This window comes from Rhinolophus ferrumequinum, chromosome 17 (genome assembly GCF_004115265.2).
Source record: "Rhinolophus ferrumequinum isolate MPI-CBG mRhiFer1 chromosome 17, mRhiFer1_v1.p, whole genome shotgun sequence".
Classification (NCBI taxonomy): domain Eukaryota; kingdom Metazoa; phylum Chordata; class Mammalia; order Chiroptera; family Rhinolophidae; genus Rhinolophus; species Rhinolophus ferrumequinum.
Window position 1 is genome coordinate 11,487,190 of NC_046300.1, and position 25,944 is coordinate 11,513,133.

Sequence of the window (25,944 nt, forward strand, 5' to 3'; positions counted from 1 at the left end):
TCCAGTCGCCGTTTTCAATCTTTAGTTGCAGGGGGCGCAGCCCACCATCCCATGCGGGAATTGAACTGACAACCTTGTGGTTAAAAGCTCGCGCTCTAACCAACTGAGCCATCCGGGCTTAGCGGCAGCTCGTTGTCTTCAATCTAGTTGTGGAGGGCGCAGCTCACTGGCCCCTGGGGGAATCAAACCGGCAACCCTGTCGTTCAGAGCTTGTACCCTAACCAACTGAGCCATCTGGACACCCTGACAGTCACTCCTATCCTGGCCTGACCACACCTGACTTGGGCGTCTGCAGGCTGCTGGGTTGGGCTGTCCTTGATGGGTCCCGGGATGGTACTGAGTAGCACAAAGCTTTGAAGGAGCCTTGCAGGCAGATCTGAGCCTTTGCCAGCCAATTCTGGCTTCTCTTTAGCAGTTTGGCATCCCTCTCCCGTTCCTGCAGCAAGACTACCTCCTTGCAAATTTGCAGGAAGTGGAAGCCAGAGGTCAGCTCAGGCAATGGCTTTGGAGACATCTCGTGCCGACTGATGCCATCTACTTCACCCTACTTACTGCCTCTGTGTCTAAACCTACTAGTCGTATTGTCTTTGCTCGCTCCCTTGTTTTGGTGACATTCGTTCTGCCCTTGATCTTCCTCCTCTTGGCTGAGCCCTGGCAATGGCAACACGTTCTCATCCCCATGTTCTCTTTGTCTGCAGGAATGACTGTGGCCTGTGAAATCCTTACACTTAACCATTTTTGGGACCGAGGGCAGCTCTGTCTGTTGTCTGTCTTATTGATCCAAGAATAGAACTGTCTCTTCTTGGCTGGATTTCGAGGGTGGGGGGACACAAGAAGGACCTTGTATAACTTCTTCACACTCAGGAGAGAGGATACCCTTCAATGAGATGTCAGGTGAAGGCCTTTAGAATTGTGTGCTCCTCACATGGAAATGCAGGATTCCCATCCAAAGCCAGAAGGGTGGCGGCATCTGGCTTCAGTGATAGTTTTGACCATCCCTCCTCCAAATGGGAGGAGATGGCCGCAAGTGGGAAGCCAGTCTCCATTTTAGGCTCTGTGGGACCGTCAACCATTATGAAAACCAAGCCATTCCCACCCAACATTTATTGTTGCACACGTTTGTAGTCGTGAGGGGAACTTCTGGCTGCAGTGTGGGCAGGAAGCCATGTGGCCACAGGGGTGCAGGGCACACACAGGATGCCACAACTAGCAGGTTCTTGTCCAGATGACACATGGGCCAGAGGACTCCTCAGCCACACTCCAGGGAGGGCCGGGTGGGAATGGTGTTGGTAGTGATAACAATATTAATGGTGATACAAATAACCAGCATGTTACAAAATACAAAAGGCAGCAGTTAAGAGTCTGTGCTTTCACTTCCCCATCAACCAGACCTGAGTTCAAACCCTGCTGTGTGACAAGGCAAGGGGTTAGGTGTCTGAATGTTAGGTCTCAGAGACCTTGACAGACAGAGCCATGTCTGCAAGAAAACAAAATGTCTGTTGGCCTGCACCTGCAGACAGAGCCAAACCTGCGATAACAGAAAACACCACAAAACAGCTACTGGCTTACAGGCAGTAGCAACATTTTCTGTTCAAACAATGCTATCCCGTCAGCCCCAATAAAAGCCTCCCCACCCCGTTCTTCAGGGCTGCAAGTCTCCTTTAGGCAGCCCGGACTATACCAGTCTTTACTCAGTCTGATATACTTTTCTCTCTTACAATAAAAACTTTCTTAACTTGCCTGACTATGCGTGTTCCTATACCGGCCGACCTATCACAAGGTACCTACTCTCAGTTTCCTTATCTGTGAAATAGGCACAGGAGTTCCCACCTTGCTGGGTTGATGAGTGTCCATCTCTGAGCCTGGTTCTAACAGTTGGCACATAGGCGGGCAGCCAAGGGCAGCTCCCATAGCCCATAGAGGTGGGTGGGTAGGGCGGGTGGCAGTCTCCATTGAATTGCTCCAGCCATCTGGGACCACTGCACTTCAGTGGGGACTATGACATAGCTGTGCTCCCCAGACTAGAACTCCATCTCACGACCGCATCTGTCTGAGGCAGAGACACTCATTCACCTTGAGGAGCTGGCAACTAAGAGGCAGACACTGGGGGAGGGGACTGCATCTTTAGAGAGATGCTTGAATGGCAATGCTTAACCCAAAGGATTTTGACAGCAAGGGTGGGCCTTCAGGCACTGTCGAGGTGGTGGCAGCGGGTGACCTTTCGGGGCATGAGCTGTCAGTCAAGTTCCCAAAAGCTTTGCTGGGGGGTGGGCGGTTACCTTCCTCTGATAGGTCACGAGAGGGGGCGGAGTCACTTGAAAGTATGCGAATTTCTTGCCTTTGATTGGCCAAGGGGGCCTTTGGAGGAGGAGTCTGACGGCTGAGCTCCACCCCGCACCTTCCAGGGTATGAGCTCTCAGGGCTCCTTCTTACTGAGCAGCAGTGCCGATCGGTCTATGCACGCTCCTCTCCCCACGCAGGCTCTAGAGCAGCGTTCTCCAGCCGGCGGGGAGCCGGAACAGCCTCTGAGCCCAGGGCCTGGGCTGGCCTCGCCCGGGCAGGCCTCTGCCCCCGGCCGCCCCGGCTGGGTGGGTGCGGTGCGGGCGGATGGGGCCGCCCTGGGTCCCTGGCAGTCAGAGCAGGGAGTCTTCGGCCTGGAAGCTGGAGGAGCGACGCCCACTGGGGCTGCCGCGGGTCAGCATGGAGACCTGTGTGCTGTATGTGGCCCCGTTGCTGCCTCCTGACGGGTGCTGGTATTTGCGGCCCCGGCCCAAGATGCCCTTCAGGTTCCAGCGCCGCCACTTCCGCCGCAGCTCTGCCTGCACCTGGGAGAAGGGAGGGTGGTCAAGCCTCCTCCACTGCTTATTGGGCTGCTCTCGATTTAGGGTGCTGAGCCTCCAGTTATATCCTGTTGGAGAGTCTAAATTGAGAGACTGGGATGCTCCCTTGGGGGGTGCAGAGTTGGGTGGGCACATGGGCCAGGGTCAAACCAAGGCCTTGGAGTAAGGGGAGGTGAGTGGCAGAGAGGATCTGAGAACGCAGTCCAGGGATGGACAGGGATACCGCCTAGGGGTGGCTGTAGCCCCATTTTTCTGATCCTTGCTCTCCAGCTCACTTGAACTCATCCAAGTGGGTTTCTGTGCTTTGTCACCAGGCCTTCGCCATCACTCAACCTTCACTTGCTACCCCTCGCATCTGCACTCACTCTGCACACAGACACTTAACGTAGGCACTTCTCAAACTGATGGACACATGAATCCCCTGTGGGGATTCTAAGTCAGCAGGTTTGGGGTGGGCCCAGAAATCAGCATTTTTAACAAGGTCCTAGGTGCCACCACCAGTTTTCTAGTCTGAGGAGTAGCAAGGTTTAACCCATCTTTTTTTTTTAAATTTATTGGGGTGACAATTGTTAGTAAAATTACATAGATTTCGGGTGTACAGTTCTGTATTACATCATCTATAAATCCCATTGTGTGTTCATCACCCAGAGTCAGTTCTCCTTCCATCACTAGGTTTAACCCATCCTTAATCTGCACATATCCCATCAGTGTTTCTGGGTCCTGGGCCTACCATGTTCTGTTCCCTGGCCCCCAAGGTCTGGGAGGGGCTTACCTACCTCACCATTGAGAAAGCAGTAGAGGATGGCCACCACAAAACCCTGGGGAGAAAGGGAGCAGGAGAGGTGAGGTAGACAGACCCCAGGAACTCCCAGCCTTGTCCCACCCCTGGCCCGGGCACCTGTGTACCCCTGGTTAAGCAAAGGGCGAAGCACACAACACGTGCTTAATCAATACTTATTACAGTAAAAGGACTGGAATCCAGTGGCAAGGCGCTAAGGCCCAAGGTTGAATTCCCTTAAATCCCAGAGAAGAATGCAGCTTAAGTCAAGAGTTCATACCTGGAAAGACCCCACGACGAGCTCAAAGACGATTTTCACGTCAGCCTTGAAGTTGTTGGGGAAGAAGGCAAACATGGTGTAGTGTACTCCAAACAGGGGGATCAACAGAAGGGTGGACTTGGTCAGCCTCCTGGAGACAGGGAGGGGCAGGCCGTGGGTAGGTGTGTCTACATATGAGGACACAATAGGGCCTGGTACAGGGACGGCTGGGGCGCAAAAGACGGGGACGATGACCAAGACCTGTTAGTATGGACTGACTTTTGGCTCCTGCAACTATTGCATCCGTATCTGGTCCTGTTCCATGTCTGCAGTGCTTAGGCCCTCGTGCCCCCTGCCCCTCCCAGAATAGAGGCCTCTCTATTCTCACCCTTCTGGAGTAGAGAGTATAAAGGAGGGCCAGTGCTGAAACCTGAGGATGATGCATAATCATGGTATTTCAGGCTCTGTGGCAGCTAATGGGAGAGCTTCTCAGGCTGGTTCCCCTCTCCTGGTCTCAGTTTCCCCAATCTGTACAATGGGGGTAAATGTATATTCTACATGGTCAAATTACAGAAATTGGGCCCCCTGTAAACTTAGAAATGCTTTGGATGCTACAAAGTGCAATGCATCCATGAGAGACCAATTTTCTGCTGGGAATGAGGATATTTGGGAAGGAAGTCTTTGTAATTGGGGTCCTGACCACATATGCCCAAAGGCACTTGGGAGGATGGTGGGCACTCAAGTTTGTGCTTGGTCATCAGGGATGACCCAGGGTCAACTAGTACAGCCCTCTGTCTTTGGCTTCTCTGCAGCACTCACTTCTTCAGGAGGTGCTACCTTTTTGGGGATTTCATCCCTCTCTGTCCCCACCAGCTCCCCACACCAATACACACACTTCCAGCATGCTCCTTGTGTGCAGGAGCATCATCAGCAGTCAGCCTTGTGTGCAGGGTCCACATTTACTCTGAATGCCTGGCCCTTTTCCTGTGGAGGAGGGCTCATCCTGCTTCAGGCCTCCCAGCCACCTGACCTCATAGGTGGTCAAGGCAGTGTGAGCCCATGGTTCCCTGGCTGAGGGAGGTTGGAGGGGTGGGGGGTAGGGTGTATCTGCTTTTATCAGTCCTGCCTTGGCAGTCAGTCCAGGGAAGCCTAGCCCTGGGCCTGAGGTCTCACAGCAAACTGGGGGCAGGGAAACTGGACTTGCCCCACCCATTCCTTCCTGGACCTGGTTCCCTGCCATGCTAAGATCCTGAGAACTGCCCACCCCTCCTTGGCTGCAAACCTATTCCACGTGCCCGAGGCTGACAGATGGAAGCTTTCTTTAAATTGAAGGCTTATCAGGAGGTGGAGAGTGGGAGCTGACAGCCCCTCCTCGGGAGCTCCATCTCCTACTCCCTACCCCCCACCCCTCTGCCTGCTGACAGCTGTTCAGTTTCCATCTCACCCACATGGACCTGGCAATGACCAGTTTTGTTTGCCTCAGATTCAAGCCCTTTTAAGCAGTCGTATGTTGGGAAAAATAAGGCCCTACAGGCAAAGTAGGGGGTCAGGGTGCAGAAGCCTGATGTGCTCCCCCTTGGCAGACTGCGGCCCCTTGCAGAGACTTCCGTTCTGAAATTGGAAGGGAAGCTCTGCCTATACACCCAGCAGGAGAGAATGCCGTCATACCAGGAATGTGAGTCTTACTCTCATCAGAGAGATCACAGGATTCTAGAATAGAATCCTAAATCCAGCAGCTCGTGACATTCTAGCCAGGAACCTTAAAACTGGAGAAGCTAGGCCAAGTAGAACATTCTAGAATCCCAGGACTAGAAGGCCCTTGGGGGATGCCCCAGGCTTGTCCTGTTGTGCAGCACTACTAATCTCCAGTTCTCACCTTCCCACAGCCACCTTTTTCCTGTTTCTTTTGTTCTATCTTCAAGCCTGCTAGTCTCATGAGAGCCTGTTTCTCCAGACCTCCCAAACACAGGAAACAGCCCTCACACCCTCCTAAGCCAGGAGCATGACTGCTGTCCCATGCATACTATGCCCTCCTCATGCCATGGTGTCTTCCCTTGGAGGAAGGGAATGCATGTCAGTTTCATCACCTGTAAAATGGGGACAATTTATAGGGGACCGTGTGGATGAAATGAGATGAGGCACGGTAACCCCTTAGCACAGACCTGGCATATAAACTGCAGATGCTGTTATTATTATTGGGGTGTCCTAAACCCTGAACATGGCTGTCTTTTGGTAGACTAGGGGCTCCCTCAGGGCATTCATCTACTTGCATTTATTGCGTTCCTTTTCTGTGCCAGGCACATGCCAGGAACTGGGCACCTGGTGTGAACAAGACACATGTTATCTACTGTCTTCTCAAGCTCCCTGGCTTAGCAACAGATGTGGACCCGGATCAGATCACCTGCTAGGTAAGTAACTGCAGGAGAAGCAAACGTGGGACTCATGAGCCTGGGGAAGGTGGGACGGGGGCAGGGGACACTCTTGGACTGAGCCAGGCCATGAGGTGGAGGCGGGCAAGAACAAGACTGCTTTTCGGTAACTGGAGCGGGACTTCAAGAGCATGTAGAATAATATGAGGGCCGGGGATAGGTCAGGGCACTGGGCCCACACTCACGAATATGGGCTGCTGTTACTCTTCCCAACATCTGGGGGCTGCAGTTTCTGAACCAGGATTCGGATGATGCGAACAAACAGGATGAAGTTCACCTGGCGGGTGGGGGCCAAGGTCAGGAGGTCAGAGAGGGGAGGCCAGGGTGTCCAGCCCCCTGGGCTGATGGCCTGTCTTTTTCTCTAGGGCCCTGATGCTCCTCTATCTTACCTCTCCCCTAGCTCTTCCCCCGTTGGGCAAGTCATCTGGGAATTCTACTTCATAGCCCTAACGACTAGGCCTCCCAATCCATCTTCTGGACTCTAGAGGAGGAACTGGTGGGAGAAGGGACAGGGACGATCCCACATTAGGCCCTGGGAAACCTAGATTTCAGTTCTGACCTAGGTACGAATTTCCTGTGTGACCTGAGATAAGTTGACTACCCAGTGTAGCCTCAGTTTCCTCATCTCTAGTGGTGGGAGCAGGCCTTACCAAGATGGAGGTGAGGATGGGGGCCCTGAGGATCCACCACAGTAAGGAGGAGTTGATGATGTCCCAGCATCTGGGTAGGGCACGGTAGGGGAGAAAGAGAGAGGTTGCCCTTAGCCACAGAGAGTCAGCACTTCTCTAGTTGTCCCCAGCTCTGCCCCCAAACCCTTTCAGAGACCATGGGTCCAGAGTCTGTTGCTCCCAGGCCCCCCTCATCCCACGCAGGGGATCTGCCCCCAGTGATGGCAGCCAGGAGGAGGGGGCAGGGTGACGGCTCACCCGTGATCCTCAAAATAGATCCTGATGATGGTCCACGCCATAATGAATATGCTGGGCAACCCTGTCAGGGCCAAAGGAGAGGGGAAGAGAGGAGAGGGCACGGGAGGAAAGGATAGAGGGCATGAGGGAGAGATTAAGGAGAAAGAAGCAGACAGAGGGAGGGAGAGAGAAAAGGGCGGGTTACCAGTGCTGCCCCAGATGGTTGCATAGGTTGTTCACCGCTCCACTGAAGGGGTGAAACTATGCCTAAGGGGCTGTGTCCCCCTAAAGGGAGAGTCTTTTTCTAATTTTGACAGAGGCAGTTTATAGACTAGCAGTGGCCCTGTGTGTTTCAAGGGCTGAAGGGGCAATACAAGGATGTTCATAGAATCTGTCGGTCCCACAGCTCAGCCCTGGTGCAGCTGCAGCCTGAGGGCACCTGCCCTGGGCCACACATTTGGGGGACTTTTATCAACCTTTGGCCGAGAAGCTTGCAGGCAAGACCTAAGCAAAACCTAAGACTGCAGGCTGGGTAGGCATCCGCCCCCTGGTGAGCTCTTTGGGCCTTACCCCCTCTGTGCCCAGCCTGGTAGCCCTCCCCGGTACCATACCCCAGCCGATGAGTATGTACCCCCAGAAGTACTTCCGCTCGGAGAAGAAGGAGACCACAAGCAGGGTGTGTAGGTAGAGGCCCTCCACCAGCAGCCAGAAGAAGTTGGCCATGACACAGTACTGGAATAAGACCACGGCTGCCTTACAGCCCACCTGCAGGGGGAGGACGAGAGAGGGAGCTCACTGGGGCTAGCAGGGGTCCCTGCCCACCCACTTCTCTGTCTGGGGTGACAAACACAGCAGCTGTACAGCCAGCTGAATCTGTGTTACTTTTGCATCATCTCCTTAAAAATGTATTCAGTGGGTTTTCAATTATCCCTGATTTTTGATCATCTAATGTTTTGGAATAAGCTTGTGGTTTTAATGATCCATCCATCAATTTATCATTGATTCATCTTCCTGTATACATATGTATCCACCCACCTACCCATCCAACCATCCACCTACCCACCTATCCATTTATCCATTTATTTACCCATCCACCCACTAGACATCTATCCATACCATCCATCACCTGTTCATCTTCCCATCTATCAGTCCATCCACACACTTACCTATCTGTCTCTCCACTCATCTATCTGTCCACCTACTGACATCCACGAGCGACCCACACACCTAGCCATCTATCCATCCATATACTTATCCACCCATCCATCCCCGACCCATTATCTATCCAATTTTTCTTACTTTATCCATCTATCCTTCCATTTACTCAGCCATCCATCTACCTACCCATCTACTTAAACCGCCACCCCACTCCCACCACCTATTCATTCATCTTCTTCCAATTAGGATTGCAGGTGTCTGGAAGACGTATGAGGCAGAAGTCTTGCTTGCATTTGCAAGAGTCCCTTTAAGGTGTGGGCTGTGGGCTGTGGAGTGGGGCCCAGATGGAAGCGTTGAGGGGAGATGGGGACTGAGAAGAGGGAAGTAGATAGGGAAAGGAGAAATGAAGAAAAAGAGGAGGGGGGGGATGGCCATTCCTCCTGGGGGCCAGAGGAGCTAGTGGAAGAATGGGTTCCCCAGGCAGGTGAGGACAAAGGAGGAGTCAAGGAGACCCCTGGGTAGGACAATCAGGGGCTATGGGTGGCCCACCTGGCATGATTAGGTCTTCTGGGCTCTCTAGGTCCTCGCTCAGAAACAGTGTCCCATTTCAAATCAAGCAGAGCTTAAAGCCACTTCCTCCAGGAAGCCCTCTAGCTTCCACTCCTCCCAGTACCCAGTTCCCACCCCTCTTTCCTGCATCCTTGGCTTTGAGACATCCTCAGAGAGCAGCCTATGGTTGAAAAGTCCTTCTTTAGGTCACTCTTCAGTCCCTCCTGCTCCAGGCTTGCCTGTTTCCCCCACCCTCCCACATTCGCTTTACAATGAGAATAACTCAGCTATTTAATAGGACAATTATCTGTGCTTCTCCGAGCCTTCCAAAAGCTTCACAGGGCTGGTAATGAACCGGGAAGCCAGTCTCCACAATTATCCTTAATGAGTGCTCTGGAGGCTGCAGGCTGCTCCCCAAGTTCTGCCGCTCACCCTGCGTGTGTCTGGATCCTCTGAGGAGCTCTGGGAATGGCCTGGCTGGCTCCCCTGGGTGTTCCCTTCTCCGTGTTGAGATTCCTGAGATTCTACCATCCTAAGTTCACTCTTTGGGGAGAAGGTACTACTGGCCCTGAAATCATGCACTATTTCTGCCATCTCTCATGAAGCAAGGAGTTACTGACCCCCAGGAATGGCTGGGAGCCAGGGCTAGCCTGGAGCTCTCTGTCCTAGCTCGGGGACACTCAGGGAAGGGGTCCTGAGCTCAGAATCACCTGGAGATGGACCCCTGAGTGACAGCAATGAATTCTTAGATGCTTTCTTAATTTCCCTTCCTGAGGAAGTCCCAGAACTTACTGGTGGCTGGGGAATAGGAGGGCTGTGTGTGTTTGGACTGGCTCCAGATGGCAAGGGGAAAGTGGGAAGGGTGGCATGGTGAGCAGAGCCCTGGGTCTGCAGATGGCAGATAGCAGAGCTGAGGCAGGGAATTTCCTAGGGTCACATGGAGACTTAGCAACAGAGGTGGGACGGGGGGCTGTCGGCTCTGGACATGAAATGTCCCATTTCCCACCAAGGAGAGGCGTTTCTCATTGGCAGGAGCAGGTGTGTGAACTCCCAGATGGCCAAGCACCATCTCCTGTTGTGGGGAGGGGAGTAGGATTTGAGGATCTGCCAGGCGGGGCCAGTTCGGGGGAGGGGGCTGGCTATCCTTGGAGAGAAGAAGAGAGAAAAGAAGAGAGGGAGAGAAGAGGAGGGAAGGGGGGAGAAAGGGGGAGAGAGAAAGAGCGGAGGAGAAAGGAAGAAGAGGAGGAAAGAAGAGGGCATGGAGGGGCAAGAAGGAGAGGAGATTCAGGGAGAGAAGATGAAGGAGAGACAGAGGGAGGTGGGCCTAGGCAGGGTCCTCACGGAGCCTTCAGAGCAGTTGTCCGACTCCGTGTCGTCAAAGAGGATCAAATCCTTGATGAAGACGGAGACAGCCCTCAGGATGAAGGACATGAAGAGGTGCATATGGATATAGTTCCGTGTGCAGTGCAGCTTCCTGTGTGAAGTGGGCAGAGCTAGGAGGTCAAAGGGGCCTCGGACCCCCACCCCAACCAACGTCGCCCAGTGCACTGAGTGAGGGCTGGGCAGACAGGCAGACGGGGCATGTGGCCTCCGAGGGCAGGCGCTGCCCCAAAGGGGGACCCTATCCCAGGTATCCCATCCCCAGGGGCAGCCTGGCCTCCAAGTGCCTCAGCTTCCAGGTGCACAGGCCCCACCCTCTGGTACCCCATCCCCAGGTGCAAGGCCATCATGTGGGGGATTAGGCTATGGCAGGTGGAACACCGAGTCACCTGCTATCTCTAGGGGAGGCTGGCCTGGTAGGGGGGCTGGAGCAGGGACTGCACTCCCAGGTGGTGACAGAGCAGGTGGGCAGAGCATGCCTCAGTCAGACTGGGCTCAAGCATGGGAGTGACCTGGCTAGGTTTTCTCTGAGGCTTGTTGCTGGGGCTGGACCTTACCTGAACAGGCTCAAGATGGCCATGGCGACCAGAAGGGTGGCGAGGGACAAACTGTAGCCAGTGGTGTAGCCAATCTTCACAGAACTGTAGAACATTTTCAGCTGCTGCTAGAGGGAGGTGGGTGAGCATCTTGGGTGGTGTGGGGGGAACTCACCTAAGGGTAGTGGCAGGGTGGGGTGCCCTACACACCTGCTTGCCCATCCCTGCCGTGGCAGACGAGGGGCTGTGCTGCCGCCTTCAGGCCCCAGGCCCCCTGCCCCCCTAGTTTTCAAGACGGGACAGAACTGCTTCCCAGGGTGGGGTTGAATTCCTTCCCTCGCTCTGCTCCTTCAGGGGAAATGTCAGTGAGGGAAAAAGCAAAGACCTTACACGTTCCATTTGTCCATTCATTCTTCAATCATGTGTCCGTGTGGGGAGGGAGAAGGTAAAGAAGACACTGTGGGGGTGCTTTCCCATTTTGGGGGAATCTCGGGGCTGAGTCAGCAGTATAAGGGCAGGACAAGCTGGATCCCAAAGGCTTCTTGTTGGCACCCTCTTGGTGCCCTCCCCAGGGAACACACACACACACACGCAGAGCCATAGTCCCTGGACAGGCCCCTCCTTCCTCTCTGCCTCCCCTGCCCCCAACCCCCAGTAGAGGCAAGTGGTGAAGAGGGATTTAGGGGTTCAAATCCTGCCTGATGATCTGGTGCGCCTTGACGGCCTCTGAGCAAATTGCTGCTCTCTTGGGAGGAGTGAAAGACTGAGAAGGGTGTCTGGGGTGGGACAGGTATCATCACAGACAGACACACACATACACACATGTGCGTTCACATACCAAAGCAGCGAGGGCCCCTGGCTGAGGACTCCATTACACTCTAGCCTCTCCATCAGGACCCCTGCCTGGCTCCTGGCCCCACATCCTTCCAGCGACCACCTGTGTGTCACCTGCTCGGGGCACATCCCTGTCCTGGGACTGAGAATGGTGGTCCTCTCCTGTCCCCGTTCCTGACTGGCTGGTGGGGATCCGAGGTGGGTTCCTTCCAGGATCTGCACCTCGGTTTCCCCTATGCACATGATAGGGGGGATGGTATCTGTCTGCCTTGCCATCTCCAGGGCTGGAGCCAGGCTCCCATGAGGCAGTGGGGTGGCCTGGCTGGGGATGAGCCCCCAGAAATACAGGCCTGGAGAGGGAAGAGGAATGTGGAGGGCAGAACCCAGGATTCCTGGCTCCCACACAGATGGCAGCCTCACCCCTGGGCAGGAGAGAGTGGAAGGAGCCTAGCAAGCCAAGGCACTCGGGTGGGGTGGGTGGGGGTGCTTTGAGGCCCACCTCATCCAAACCTGACTCCTTATCATCGAAGCCACAGGCGTCAGGGTAGGGGCCAGGCTCCAGGTGTGTCCAGCCCTCCTCAGTGCAGCTTCGGCTCACGTTGCGGTCTGGGTGGAGGGCAAGGGTGAAGAGGGGAGGTTGAGGTATGGAGTCTGGCTGTCTAGGCTCAGTCCGACTCCCACCGACTCTGTTGTGTCAGGCTCCAGCTGCCCAACCTACACCCCGGGGGAACCAGGGGCAGGGAAAAGCCCCTCCAGGACTTCCAGGGGACCCTCTGACACAGGTGACAGTCACAGCAAACATTCCTGGGCTCAGCCCCCCTGTCCCTTGTCATGACTGAACCTGAACCTAGGTGCCATGTAAACTCTGATCCTTGTCACAGATAGCTTGGATCCTTGGCTCAGAATGATCCCTGACCCTTTCCATGAGCTAAATGTTGGCCCTTGTCATGGCCACAGGAGCTGGTCTGGCAGACGGTTTCTTTGTCCTGAGGGTAAAGACAGCAGTCCTCTGGCTGGGGTGAGGGGACAAGGCCTGCCCAGTCCTCCTGGGTCAGCCTGCCTGGGCCTATCGGCCCGGGTTTTCTCCCACACCTGGTGGGGTTCAGATGTGCTGCTGGAGAGGGACCAAAGGTGTGGCAGGAGGTGCATGGGGTTGGAGGACACATGATAAGGGTGCAGCTCTGTAATCCTCATAAATGGAGAAGCAGGGAGTTCCTGGCAGAGAAACCTGTCAAGGTAAAGGCGTGTACGAGGGGACTCAAGCAGCACAGCGTCGCAGGATCTTGGGGCTGAACCACACTGAGGCTGGGGCTCCAGGGCACAGGACCATTGAGGGGGCATGTAAGGTCAGGGGTACCAGTGGGACTGCCCACTATCCAGCCCGGGGGAGGTGTCCTCTTCCCTGAGAGACAGAGGTGGAGTTAAATAGAAAATGGGTGAGCCAGAGTAGACCTCCCCAACTCCACCATCCCGGGGATGCGTGAAAAAGGCACTGAGCCCAGGGAAAAGCTGGCCTGTTAGGCTCATTGGGATGAGAGGAAGGTGGGAGGGAGGGAGAAGAAGAACAGAGGAGGAGAAGCAGGAGGGGGAGGAAAGGAGAATAGGTAGGACGGGGAGTAAAGGGATCGAGGAATAAGGAGGGGGAAGGAGAGAAAAGTAGGGGACAAGGTGAGGAGATGAGGAAGATCTGAGGAAGAAGATGGGTCCTGATATCCTTGCCCTCTGGTTTCTTTCTCACAGCACCACCACCAGCACCACCAGCACCACCACTGTCATCACCAGCACCATCAGGACCATTGTCGCCACCATCAGCAGCATAACCAGCATCAGCGTCAGCACCATGATCAGCTTCATCCCACGTTTTGAGAACTTTTCACATGTCGGTGCTGTATAGAGCACTTTAGGCACCGTTGTCTTACTGAACCCCCTCAACCGTCCGATAAGGAAGGGTCATCTTTCAGGCTGGGCGGCCTCTTTGAAGAGCCCTAGGACTGTGGCCCAGGCCTCACAGGGAAGTGCTCTTGAAGAGATCTCAAAGGCAGTCACCATGGAAGCCCGAGAAGCAGCCAGGAGTCTCTCCTCATTCTCGGCCTGGGAACCATCAGACCTCGTGTGTGCAGGGAAGATATGGAGGGTGTGCGCCAGGAAGCGGCGAGGGACTTGAACCCCACGTTCTACCAACCTCCTCCTGCTCACCATGGCTGAAAAAGAAGTCATGGCCCACCACTCCAGTCTCCATGTGAAAAGCACCACTCCGTGACCAGAGGTAGAAATCAGGGAGTCATTCTCCCTACTCTCCCCTCTCTCCCCCTATGGTCACCAGTCCTGTCCCAGCCTTTCTGTCTTCACCACCACCACCATCTCACCTCCCCTGACTTTAGGTAGGAACTTTCTGATGGGTCTCCCTGCTCTCCTGCCTCCTCCAACCCGCTCCCCACCCTGAGATAGCTGGAGGGATTGTCCCAAAACCTAGACCTGACCATGGCGCTCTCCTGCTGAAATCCTGTCAGTGGCACCCCGTCCCGGCCAGCCAGGGCAGACGTCTTAGGCTGGCATCAGTCCTCTTTCTGGCTTCAGATGCAGGGGGCGGGATGAGGGGTGGAGGTGTCCTATAGACCCAGTTAACAGAGGCTGCTGAGTCTTCTCAACCAAAATAACTATCCTGTTTTTTGTTCTAAAAAAAGTCTCTTCAACTATTTGAAGGTAAAAACACCGCAGATGAAAGACATGCAGACCACGAATTAAAGGACTAGGCCCTGCGAACATTTTGGGGACTTGATGAGCAATCCCTCGTCAAGCTAACCCTGATTTTGACCCTGCCTGAGAGAACGGCTTCTTTCAAACAGAAGGTCACACAATCCTTACCTTCTACAAGGTTTCTTCAGCTTTCCCTGTAGACCCAGGTCCCTTCCAACCTTTCCAGGGAGAACACTCCTTCCCTAGCCCTGGTATCCAAGGAGCCGGGATTGGCATCGCCCCTCCCCTGCACTTTCCTCACTCGCAATCTTCCCTCTTTGGAATTTAACGTCAGTTGCTCACAATTTCATCTAGTTGCCCAGGAAAACACACCCTCTTTACATTTTCAGCTCCTAACCCAGTATCTTATTTCTCGCCATCATTTTCAGAGACTAGGACCGCCAAGTAGAGTTGTGCAGGCTGTTCACTGCACAAGGGCATCTGGCTGATGGATGATGGGGGCTACATTTTATTATATTCAGCTTGCCACTAGGTGGGTCCTGGTGAGAGGCTGACTCCGCCTGGGGAAGGGCTGGCTGCCGGTTTCTTATCTGCACAAAGACCCCGTGTGGGCCCCAGTGAGGCTGATATCCTCAGGATTAAGCAGATGGTAGGCTGGAGTCCAGGTTCTCAAGTGAAGGAGCGGCCTTGACAATTCCAGCAGGACCAGAAGGAAGAGCCAGCGGGAGGAATGGAATTAGCAGAGCATCAAGATGGGATGCAATTAGCAAGCACTTCAGGATCGAAGAGAAGGCTGGTTGCTAGGTTCTGCGGATGGGACTCTATGAGAGCGGGCGGAGTAACTCATCTCCTACCTGCCCAGGTGCTGGGTTCCCCTGGAGGTGTCCTGGGCTAGGTGGGCTCTACACTGGAAAATGACACACCTGTGACTGCTCCCAGATTCCTTAGGCAGGGCATCAGGGTCTCTCCTTCACAGCTGAGCTCACAACACCGAACACTGGGGGGCAAAACTGGCCTGCCCCAAAGAAACTGTTTGGTCTACCTCCCGTGCCGTGCCCACTTTATAAACAGGGAAACTGAGGTCCAGAAAGGAAAAGGCCACCTGGACTGCGAGATGCCCAAGAGTCGTTCTGCTCTCCCTCTGAATCCGCATCTAGGTCCTGCCCTTCTCCCAGTTGCCCCCATTCCAGCTCGCCCCCTCCCCAGGTCTTCCCCATCCCAGCCTTGTTTCCATCTCAACCCTCCTCATCCCACAGGTGTTGATTGTCTCTTTCAATGGTCCCCCCACCAGGATCCTTCGCAGTGGATCCTTCCCCCACTCCAAGTCTCCAGCTGCCCATCTGCGAACACCTGCCTACATTGCGCCCGCCAGCCCTTCTTCTCCCTCCCAGCACTGCTGACCCTTTATGACACGTGTGTTTGTTGTCTTGCTAAATGTCTCTCCAACTAGAATGTTAGCTCCCTGTGGGCAGACAGTGAGGCTGTTTTATCCCCCACCCCTGCTACCTTGTGTTTGTCTAGCCGAGTGCCTGTCACACTAATATGTATTGAATAAACATTCACTGAATGAAAGAATGGCTGGCCACATCGTGCTGTAAGCCTCTTAAATTACTCAGTAGCAAGAAGGCCCACTTCCTCAAGCAGCTCCCCCTTTACTTTTCTTTTGTGCCTTATATATGAACATTCATTTAAGTAGACATGACAAGGTGTGTAAGCAAAGCCATGCAGTGGCTTCCTGGAGCCCGAGAGGTCACCAGCCCCAGGAAGGGAAAGACTGAATCATGAGCAGGCCAAAACAACGGGAACAAGGGAACCATAATTTAATCAAGTATCTGTCCATCTATTATTAATTGCTGAGCAAATATTTAGTGAGCCCTTCCCACTTGCTTATCTTTATGTGAAGAGCTAAGCAAATCCCACAAGTCCTTCAATGCCAGTGCATCCTCTTCCAGGAAGCCTCCCTGATTCCCCTGTGACCACTTTTCTTTGCCTTCTCACTTTCTTGAGAGATGAATCCCCACTCTAGGTGGGGTGCCACCCAGCTCCCTCATTTCAACCCAGGCTCTTACCTTGAATGGGGGAGAGGTTGAAGGGGCAGGCCAAGACGACCACCTGGCCCCGAGGGGTGGCCGGCCAGCAGGTGAGGTTGTCCCACATCTTGCTGCAGCCTGTGGGGTAAACGCAGAGGACACATGGGTCAGCATGGTGCCTCCAGCCTCGGGGCCTGAGCTTCCCTCTTCTGCGAGGGGAGGCACAGCCCTGCCCAGACTATACAGGGCCTGTCCTGACAGGGAGTGGGAGGAGGGCTAACTACAGCTCCAGGGTCCTCAGTGAGGACGGCGCGCCCCCGGAGGTGTTTGAACAGCAGTGGGGGTTTCATTTGTTGGAGACTGGGGGACTCACCCTGCATTTGACTAGCAGCAGGGGTCAGGTCCTGCATGGTCCTACACATTGATGAACTGTGCAGCTTCTGCTAGACTTCCAAATCAGCCAATAGGCCTTTGTGTTAGTGAAAACCTTTGGTAACAACCAGAGCCTGGACTCTCACTCCATTTCACTTATAAACACAGGGTACTTATGGTACAGGTTTAACATCATACACAGAGTTTTCCCGGAGTGTAGCTACTGAGTAAAGGGAAAGAAGGCTGGGCTTTGTTCTGTTCTGAACTTTACCAAGAGTTGTTTAATGTTCTGGAAAATCACATAACCTACAGCAGTGCTGCCCGTGATACGCGAGTCAGTGATGCATCGTGTAGACCAATCTGTAATTACAGCTCTCCCATCCCCTGAATTTGTGACTATATCAACCTTCATATTATGTCTTCTTATCTTTTAGGGTGTTCGGGCCTGAGTAGGTAGAGTATTTTATTATAAATCACTTTCTTTTCCATTACAACTAGAACGTCGTTTTAAAAAAAAACGAATGTGTGTGTCCTGAATGCATGTTCATTTTATAACAGTACAGGAGGTACTAGAAACTATATTTTATAAAAAGGAAGTGTTTACAGTGCGGTGGTGGATACACTGGGGTTCAGCTAGTTCTTGAAGAGTCTTCATAAAACTCACAAGGCAACACACATGCCCCCAACTCAGCCAAACTGTGAACTGTGATGGGCACGGTACAGGTCAGGGGGTGAGTTTGAGAAAACCCTGCGTCACAGGCTGTGTTCTCCATCATGTGCCTACTAGCCTGAGGGTCTGGCAGGTGAAGGGTGCACAGTGGGGTCTCTAGGGGTCTGCTTTAATAGGCAGATGCATAGGCCGTGGTTTCGTCAGTTCAGGATCGGGGTGCCCCTCGGGGACTAGGGTTCCTCTGGGTCCCCTCCCCTGAGGGAGGTTTAATTGTCTCTTTGCAACCCTGCCAGTCCCATAGATTTGCTCGGAAAATCCAACCCCTGAGCCAAAGTCAACGACAGCTCTGCCAAACCCAGCCCAGCCCAGGTCCGAAGGTTCATGAGTTCCCAAGAAGGGGGCCTGGGAAGAGGAGGTGGAGGATGTCCCCACTTGAGGAAGAGCTTCAGGACTCTGAATGCTGGAGGGGTCAGGCAGTGAGGAGGGGTACCTTCCAGGACTGCAGCAGCCAGGTGGTACCTGCTGCTGGAGGCTAAGAACACCTGGATCCCTAGGGCTTGGCCGAAGAGCACAGCCCGCCTTCCTTCGGGATCCCAACACGTCTGCCTCACCCTGTCCTGAGGCTTCTGTGGCCTCACTCTGGCTCCCCGTCCCTCCTCCATTTCTGTGCCAGCCTCTCTGGAGGCCACGGAAGGACCCTTCAGGCCAGTCAAATCCTGCTAGTGGTTCAAGACTGTTAATAATACCAGCCAACACGTACGTAGCTTTTTATGTGGGAGGCACTGTTCCACCCTCTTTCCGCAAATAACTTATTGAACACTTCCATTTTATGGATGCGTTCCTCAGCCATAGAGCAATTAGGTCACCAGTGCAGGGGAGAGTGGTGCAGTCTGTTCACATGCTCCCTCTCCAGCAAAGCCAGCACTCCGGTTCTGAAGTGCTCAGTGCTGATTCCCTGGGGATTTTGCTCTGCTGGGCTTTGTTTAGCCCTCTCTGACAGCGTTGGACACACCCTGCTTTGCAGGCCGATAGTTGTTGTCTGGGTCTTCGCCAGATTTTGGCTCTCTGGGTCTTTAGCTGCAGCACAGGTCAGGGAGTGGATTTGGAGCTGGTCTCTGGCCCTGAACTCAGCTTCTGAGCACAAAGGAGAGGGAGACCGGGCCCTGCCCTTGGGGAGGCCACACTTGGCCTCAAGGAATCACCAGGGCTGGACTGTGACCTGTGCCGGGGTACAGCGGGTAGGGCAGGGGAGTCAGGGAAGAGAGGCCAGCAGGGAATGTGGTCAGAGGAGCTTCCTGCAGGGGGCAGCGGGGTTGGGAAGCTAAGAAGGAGGTGACAGCCAAGAAAATGCTCTTTTCAAGAGGACAGGAGGGCCTCTTGTCCTGGGCTGTGCCCTGGGAGTATTCTCCATGTGCCTGACCCATGGAGACCTCACAGGTCCCACCACATGTGTCATCAGGCCCACGGAGACAAGGGCCCAGGCTGGCTGTGTGTGCCCACGGGGGCTGCCACCTCAACAGGAAAGAAAGCTCCACCTGGAGCCTGGGTCGGGGGTGATGAGACAGAGTGGAAGCCTCTGCTGGGTCATTTTTATAGACGTGTGTGTCCAGAGAGAGACACACTCTGACAACCCTCCCAGGCAAACAGAACCCCAGACACACATGCAAACATACACACATGTATGCTTACTTGGACACGGAAAGACCAGACACAAGCAAATACAGGCACAGACAGATACACGCACAACTCACAGACACACATGCATAGATATGACTGGGTGTATTGTAGATATTCTCACACACACACACACACACACACACACACACACACACACACACACACCCAAAACTCAGAGACACAGCCTACCAGGCAGACCTATCCAGGCATGTTCGGGCTTACACAGACACACATCCCGACACACAGACAGAGTCAGACATGGAGCTGTGGACCCCAGGGGTACAGACTCGGAACCAGACAGACATGGGCCAGGAGCACACACCTGGAAGTGCATGAACATGCGCAGAGCCCCACACAAGTCCTGGGCAGACGGACCCACTGCCCCTGACTCATGCCGGCCCTCCTCTGGATCTCAGGCCAGCTGCCCGGTGACAAAGTGTTGGCACCTGACAGACACCCTGTGCCAGCAATAACCTCATCGGGATCACGAGGGTGGCCTGCCCTGGGGTCCAGGGAGGGACGCAGCGCGGCCTAGGTTCTGGGGTTGGGGCCTCTCTGAGCAGCCTACGATCCCGGATGCCCCTGCTGGGACCTGTCAAGGCCTGTCTGCAGCCGGGTCCTGCCTCCCTGCCCTGGTGGGGTGGGGCGGGGTGCATAGGCAGTGGGCAGGTCCAGCTACCCTTTGACCCAGGCCTCAGCCTCAGTGCCCCAGGAGACAGGAGGCTGTCCCTCCTTGAGAGCCGGGGGAGGCGAGGCTACACACTCACTTAGGTGCAGGAGACAGAGAGCTGGGCACCAGAGCCAAGAAGGAAGGACCCGGGAGGGGTTACATAACTCAGCCTCCGAGGTGGCAGGGGCCTGGAGAGCCAGGAAGACGTTAAAGATGCTCCTTGCTCTTGAGCAAGGTTGTTATGTAACTTGAAGCTCGGCCTCAGGAAGGTGACCTGGGAGGGAGCCCCAGAGCAGGTACTTCACTCTCCAGCCCTCCCCCACCCTCTCAGTGAGCCTGGAACCCCAAACCCACCCCCCGACGCCCCAGGGCAGTCTGTCTCTGTGCCTCCCACCTTCCCAGCTCTCAGCTTCTCCAAATCCTGCCCACCCTTCCTAACCTGGCTCCTTTTGAAGGAAGCCCTTTGTATGTCCTCCCTTCTCAGCCCAGGGCGACTGAGCCAAGTGCAGCGCATTGTGGGGGGTGGGGGGGAGGAGAGGGCGGAGTGAAGAGTAGAGGGTGCTGTCATCTGATCCAATGGCCCTGCTGGGTGCTGGGTCTGGGCAGCTGGCAGCGTCGACCTGAAGGTGCCCTTGGCACCACCCTTCACACTGCCAGGCTGGAGCTCCCTCAGACCCCCTGAGGAGGAGTAGCTGGGGGCCCCCATGTGTTCAGCCTCTGAGTCTGACCTTGACTGGCCTAATCAGCAAGATAATGAGCTGATGGCTCCTCTGACCTGCCGAGGGTGGGTTGGGATAGAGAAATTGGTGTGTGTGCCTAAGGGCCCGTGTGTGTGGTGTCACCTCTGGGTGTCAGAGCCTAGGGTTGAGAGGAAGAAGCTGGGCCTCAGTCGTCCCCAGCCCTGTGGTGAGTATTCCAAACCTGTGCAAACTAGCTTACTGCCCCTTCTTGCTCTAGACTGCCAAGGTGGCTTGGAGTCTCCATATGGTCCCCAAATGTCTTCTGCTCTCCCTCTGAGATGCTAACAGTACAATGGCTTAATCCCAGAGTATGGTGTGCTGGGGCCACTTGTCCCCATCTCAGCTGCAACTAAGTCAGGGGCTGAGAAACCTGACCTAGGAGCGCTCCCACCAGAGCTACTCCAACCCTTCTTTGGGCTGGGCCGGGAGGCCACACTGTCAGAGGCCCCCACCATGCAGTGTCCTGGGCCTCCTACCTTGGGTGGGCTGGCAGCCATGGACATCGTCCCCCCCTTTCCTGGAGAAGAGGGGTAGGGACCCCCAAAGACAGAGTTGGCTCCACTAACTTTTGAGAACCCCAATTTACAATGCTCTCCTCTGGGAGCTGGGAGCTGCCCAGACCTGGGGTGGATGATGGGAACATGGAGGTGTGTTAGCGCCTTCCTTCTTCCATCTGGCTCCCCAACTTCTCCCAGCGTCCTCTCCTCACCGCCCAGAAGCAGCTTGGTGCTATCCCTCTCCAACAATGTGGACTGAATAGGATGTGGGCTCACACCATGTGTGGTGGGACTCCTTGGGGGTCTGCAGTGCCCGTCTTCCCACCATGGGGGCCTCACCTTCTATGTCGTCCTCCAGCTGGGCATCCTCCAGGCACTGCTTGCGCTCCGCCTCGATCATCTGTACATAGTCGCACACCTCCCACTGCAGCTCATATGCCCAGCCGCTCTGGGGGACAGAGACAGGAAGGGGACCCATCAGCTTCGTCCACGACCCACCTCTTGTCCACAAACTCCAGGAACATGGGCCAAGCAAGGCCCGGTCGCTGGACTGCTCCAAGTTCCAGACTGAACCCCAATCCCAACCGCAGACTGAATCCCGAGCCTCACTCCAGACTGAAGCCTGACCTTGACCTGGATATGTCCCCAAAATGGGTCCATCATCCCCAAAGCTTGATCTGCTTGAGGATCCTGTCACGGCTTCTTGGTGGCTCCCCCAACCACGGCTGTAACAACTGCGGCTGTAACAACTTGGACTCTGTGGGTAACATGACCTGGACAGAGGAGAGAGGGTCCCTGGAACCCCGAGCTGTCCATGGAGACTCTGCCATTCTCCAGCTGGGTGGGAGGGCTGGAGTCCTCTGTCCCTGCCTCAGTCTCCATGGACAGGTGGGGCCCAGATATTGCTGCCTCGTTACAGGAGGTGGACCCTGGCCTCTAGTGGCTGGGGCCAGGCCTGGGTGGAATACTGGAGTCCGGCTGCATCTTCCAGCCTCTGTCCCCTCTCTAGGAGCCTATGCTCACTCCCCTGGGTCACCAGCTGGGAAGGGCACACCAGCCCTCCTTGCCCAGACCTCAATGGCTTCCTTCTTAGCTTCTAAATAATTCAAGCTAAGTCAGATCTATTGAGGGGGGACATTTAAGGAAGTAAGAAAAACCCCTCTAGGAATGGCTCGCCATCCGGCCAGGCCTCCTCTGTGTCTGGGAGGAGAAGGGATGTGTGTGGGGGAGAAGGGATGGGAAAACCCAAGCTTCTCCCCTCGCCTCTCCTGCACCCATCAATGGTGGGGCAGACCTGTGTGTCGGGGACATTGGCTCTGGGGCCAACATGTGAGTGATGGATGAATGCCCAGTAGTGATGGATGCCCAGGGACAGCCAGAAAATTCAGGTCTTGGGAGCCGTTGGGTGCGGAAGGGCAAGTGAAGGGCTCCATGGAGGAACTGCTGGGCTGGTGGCAGCTTCTGACTGTCACGCTGGTTTTAGGGAAATGGCTGTCACCCTGAGAAACTCCATACCAGTTTCCTCATCTCTGCTTAGGGAGGAGAATGTCACAGTCCCCAACAGGGCTGTGGGGAAGAGTCCAGCAAGATTGCACCAGAATCAGAGATTCTCAGTGTCTCTTCCAATTTGTCCTTCCCACCATGGGACAAGGACCTCACCTTCCTGGACCTCAGTTTCCCTGTAGGCTAAATGGGTCTTAGTCATCTTCCCTGTTGACTCAATGGGTTTTAGCAGTGGGGGTGTGGGGAGACGTAGTGGTCTAGTTTTCCCTCAGTTCCTTCCTTTGGCGGGGGGGGGGGTCCCTCTCTGGCCTGTAGGCACCAAGGGTGTGACTCTGACCATTGTTCTCAGTGAGTTGACCCCACTGAGAAATAAGTGCCCAGGTACCAGTGAACTCTCCATTGCTGTAGAGGGAGTTGGGGGTGGGGGGGTCCAAGCTGAAGCTGGACAACTCAGTGCCCGAGAAGCCACAGAGCTGAGTCCCTTTATTGCAGGCTTTGATGGAGCCTCATTGTCACAGAGGTCCCCAGCTTTCCCAGCTAAGCACCACAGCTGACCAAACCCAGGTCTGAGAGAAGGCCTCCTTGTCCAAAATGTCTTTCAGACTCTCCAGCACCCAGACCTCACTCACCTATGTGCCATAGGCCTGGAAGTCACTCAGTGAATGTGGTTTCCATCTTGGACCGTTAATTTTACCAGCCAATTGGGGGTAAATACATTAGCTGGCAAATCATTTAAAACTTGGCAGTAACATGGATCTATTATGGAGCAGGATGCAGTTATTTGTATAACTGTTTAAAAGACAAGATATAAGACTTCAAGGGAACGTGCTGTAGGCCCTCTTTGGGTCATGTCCTTCCTCTTTTGCCCATAAGGGTTCCCAAGAATGAAACACTTGACATCTCTGTCTTAAGGGATGTGGCCAGCTCTTTCCGCTCAGGCATGGGAAGAGGGGTGGCCAGATGGGTCCCAGATGTGTCCTCTGGAAGAGGACCCTGGGGACTGGCCGTGCCGGCTTGTGTCCCACCACCTCACTTGCTTGGAGCATGCTTCTCTCCAAGGTACCTTCTCAGCCCCGTTGTCCTTCAGCAACAGGGTGCAGTCAGCCTTCTGGCCCCTCCGCAGCCTCGCCTGCCTCTTCTGCCCATTCTAACCTCTTATCATCCCACAACATGAAAGCAGGATGGATGGCAGTGGATATTGGTTGTTGCTCCTTTCTACGATCCATTACCCTCCTCTAGTGCCGTGTACTCATCTCTACCTGGGAAACCACCTCCTTCCCCACTCCTAGTACATGACTCCTGACGAACCCTCTTCTAGGGGATCAACATGTGACAGGCCTGAGCCGGTCAGAGCAGCCCTGGCCACAGTGTCTGTCGGCACATGGCCCAAGTCAGGCTACTCAGAGCCAGGAGGCTCATTCCTGGGACTCTAGCTTAAGCAATTAGGCAAGTGGATTTGTTCTTTCCCACTGGCCTCGAAATCTTAAGGGATTCAGGGGTTGGAGCTATTGCCACCATCTTGTTGCCAAGTGGAACACAATGATAAGACCACATTAACTGAAGGCAGACTAGAGAGATGGAGAATCTCTTGACATTATCTGAGCCCTGGCATGCAGCCATGCCTGAAACCAGTCCTGCTTCCAGCAACATGACTCAATACCTTTCTCTGTGGCTTAAGCTAGGTGAGTTTTCTGTCCTTGTAACCAGAAAAGTCCAGACTTGTGCTCTGAGGACAGGACAACGGATGTCCTCACTGGCTGGGCCCGCTTACCCCAGGGCTGTGGCCATACTATTTGCCCAGACATATTTCTTTTCCAATCACGGAAGGCATCGCAGGATTCATGACAACTTCTGCCTGCCACTCTCTGAGGGTGGAAGGGTGTTGGGTCAACTTCTCTTGCCGGCTCTGCTCCCCCAGCAGCACAGCCATGGAGCCCTTCCCGACAGGCAGTTTGCAGAGCTGGGAGCAAGAGTCCCCAGGAGCCTGGGATATCTCTGAATAAAGTGGGGGTGGTACGGAAGATGAGCTCTGTCTTCACCACAATTTAGTTGAGTGCTGGGCCCCATCTGGAGAAGGGTAGAGGAAATAGAAACCCAAAGAGAGACCTGAGGTCATCCAGCAAATGCACATTCCCAGAAGAAACTGCAGTCCGGACTGCTAGTCTGGACTCCATCAATCCTTCTCCACTGCTTTGCCTCGGGCCATCTGGTCAACCATTGCCCTTTGGGGGACGGGGCCAGGGCAGCTCCCTGTAGTCTTATCACTGAGGAATTCAGGCAGACTTCGGACTTCCTCTTCCACTTATTTCTCTGTTCTAAACATCCTTATTATCCCTCTGGACTCCAGACACACAAAGTTGGAAAACTCCCAGCCAGATTTCTGATCCATGGAAGAGTTCCAGGGTAGGATATAGCTGGGGTGTGGACTTCACAGAGAATGGGTAGTAGAGGTGGGTGGACCTCGGAGGATGTGTAAGAGATGGACAATTAGAGGTGGAGTAAGAGCATTCCAGAAAGCAGTAGCGGTGTGTACAGAAGCATGGAGGCATGAAAATGCCTAATGCATTCAAGGTTGCAGGAAGTCTGGTATGGCTGCCACCTGGGCCCCTGGAGGCATCGGGAAACAAGCTGGGAGATACAGACAAGGGCCAGGCCTCCCCAGTTCCCGGACGGGTGCAGCAGCTTTCAGCCCCACCACCTTCCCCTTGAGGGACCTTTGTACAGTGTGATCCCCATTCTCGTTCTCCTGCTTCAAATCTCTCCTGGTCCCCACGGCCTAGGAGTCAAAGCCCACACTTCAAAATCAGCATTCAAGACCCTTCCTAATCTCACCACTGCCCACCGTCTCTCAACTTGTCTCCTGACGCCCCATGTGGAGAGGAAAACGCAGGGCTTTCTTCCAAGCCCTCACCAATTTCTGTGCTGAGCTGAGCTCCAAGCGAGCCTAAAGTCAGCCTGACCTGCCAGTTGGTTTGAGGCTAGAGTTTCAGGACATACTGGGTCCCCAACACCTCCTCTATGACAGGAGATCCTGAATCCAGTAGAAGGGACCTAGGCAAGAGTGAAGATGCCTGCAGCATCTCTTTAATCCTGGTCCTCTGTGTCCCCTGCCGTGGTATTTGCCGGAGCAGGGAGGTGACCAGACAGTGAGGTGGCAGGAGAACCCTGAGTCTCTGATTGGGGGCAGGGATTAACCAAAATTTGTTAATTCCACCTGCTCAGCTGTGCTCCCTCTTCTCTATGCCCAGGGTGAGGGGCTTGGGAGAAAGCCCCGCACTCTCCTCTCCACGTGGGGCTCCTGAGATTTGGGGCAAAGGCTGGGGTTGTGGGTGCGGAGAGTGAAGATGCGGGAACTTGAAGCGGGGAGATGGTAGGGTCTCGGAAATACAGGGTGGGCCCACCTCCTGTGTTGTGGCCACA

The 25,944-nt window shown here is 54.6% G+C and overlaps 1 protein-coding gene across 4 annotated transcripts in view; it reads right to left on the minus strand.

The window, feature by feature from the left end:
- Positions 1–1,093: 1,093 nt before the first annotated feature.
- Positions 1,094–25,944, minus strand: part of VIPR1 (vasoactive intestinal peptide receptor 1) — a 31,281-nt gene continuing 6,430 nt past the window's right edge. The window contains exons 1-13 of one of the 4 annotated variants that reach the window (XM_033132190.1): positions 24,296–24,519; positions 21,361–21,469; positions 16,435–16,533; positions 12,168–12,274; positions 10,856–10,962; positions 10,260–10,392; positions 7,823–7,976; positions 7,233–7,293; positions 6,957–7,026; positions 6,492–6,583; positions 3,899–4,028; positions 3,617–3,658; positions 2,634–2,825 (exon numbers count right to left, since the gene is read on the minus strand). In XM_033132190.1, the coding sequence (XP_032988081.1) occupies positions 2,634–2,825; positions 3,617–3,658; positions 3,899–4,028; positions 6,492–6,583; positions 6,957–7,026; positions 7,233–7,293; positions 7,823–7,976; positions 10,260–10,392; positions 10,856–10,962; positions 12,168–12,274; positions 16,435–16,533; positions 21,361–21,421 (1,248 nt within the window). In that variant the 5' untranslated portion in view covers positions 21,422–21,469; positions 24,296–24,519. Of the gene's footprint in view, positions 2,826–3,616; positions 3,659–3,898; positions 4,066–6,491; positions 6,584–6,956; positions 7,027–7,232; positions 7,294–7,822; positions 7,977–10,259; positions 10,393–10,855; positions 10,963–12,167; positions 12,275–16,434; positions 16,534–21,360; positions 21,470–24,295; positions 24,520–25,944 lie in introns of those variants that run through there. The other 3 variants (XM_033132188.1, XM_033132189.1, XR_004425449.1) reach the window with 3 other exon arrangements.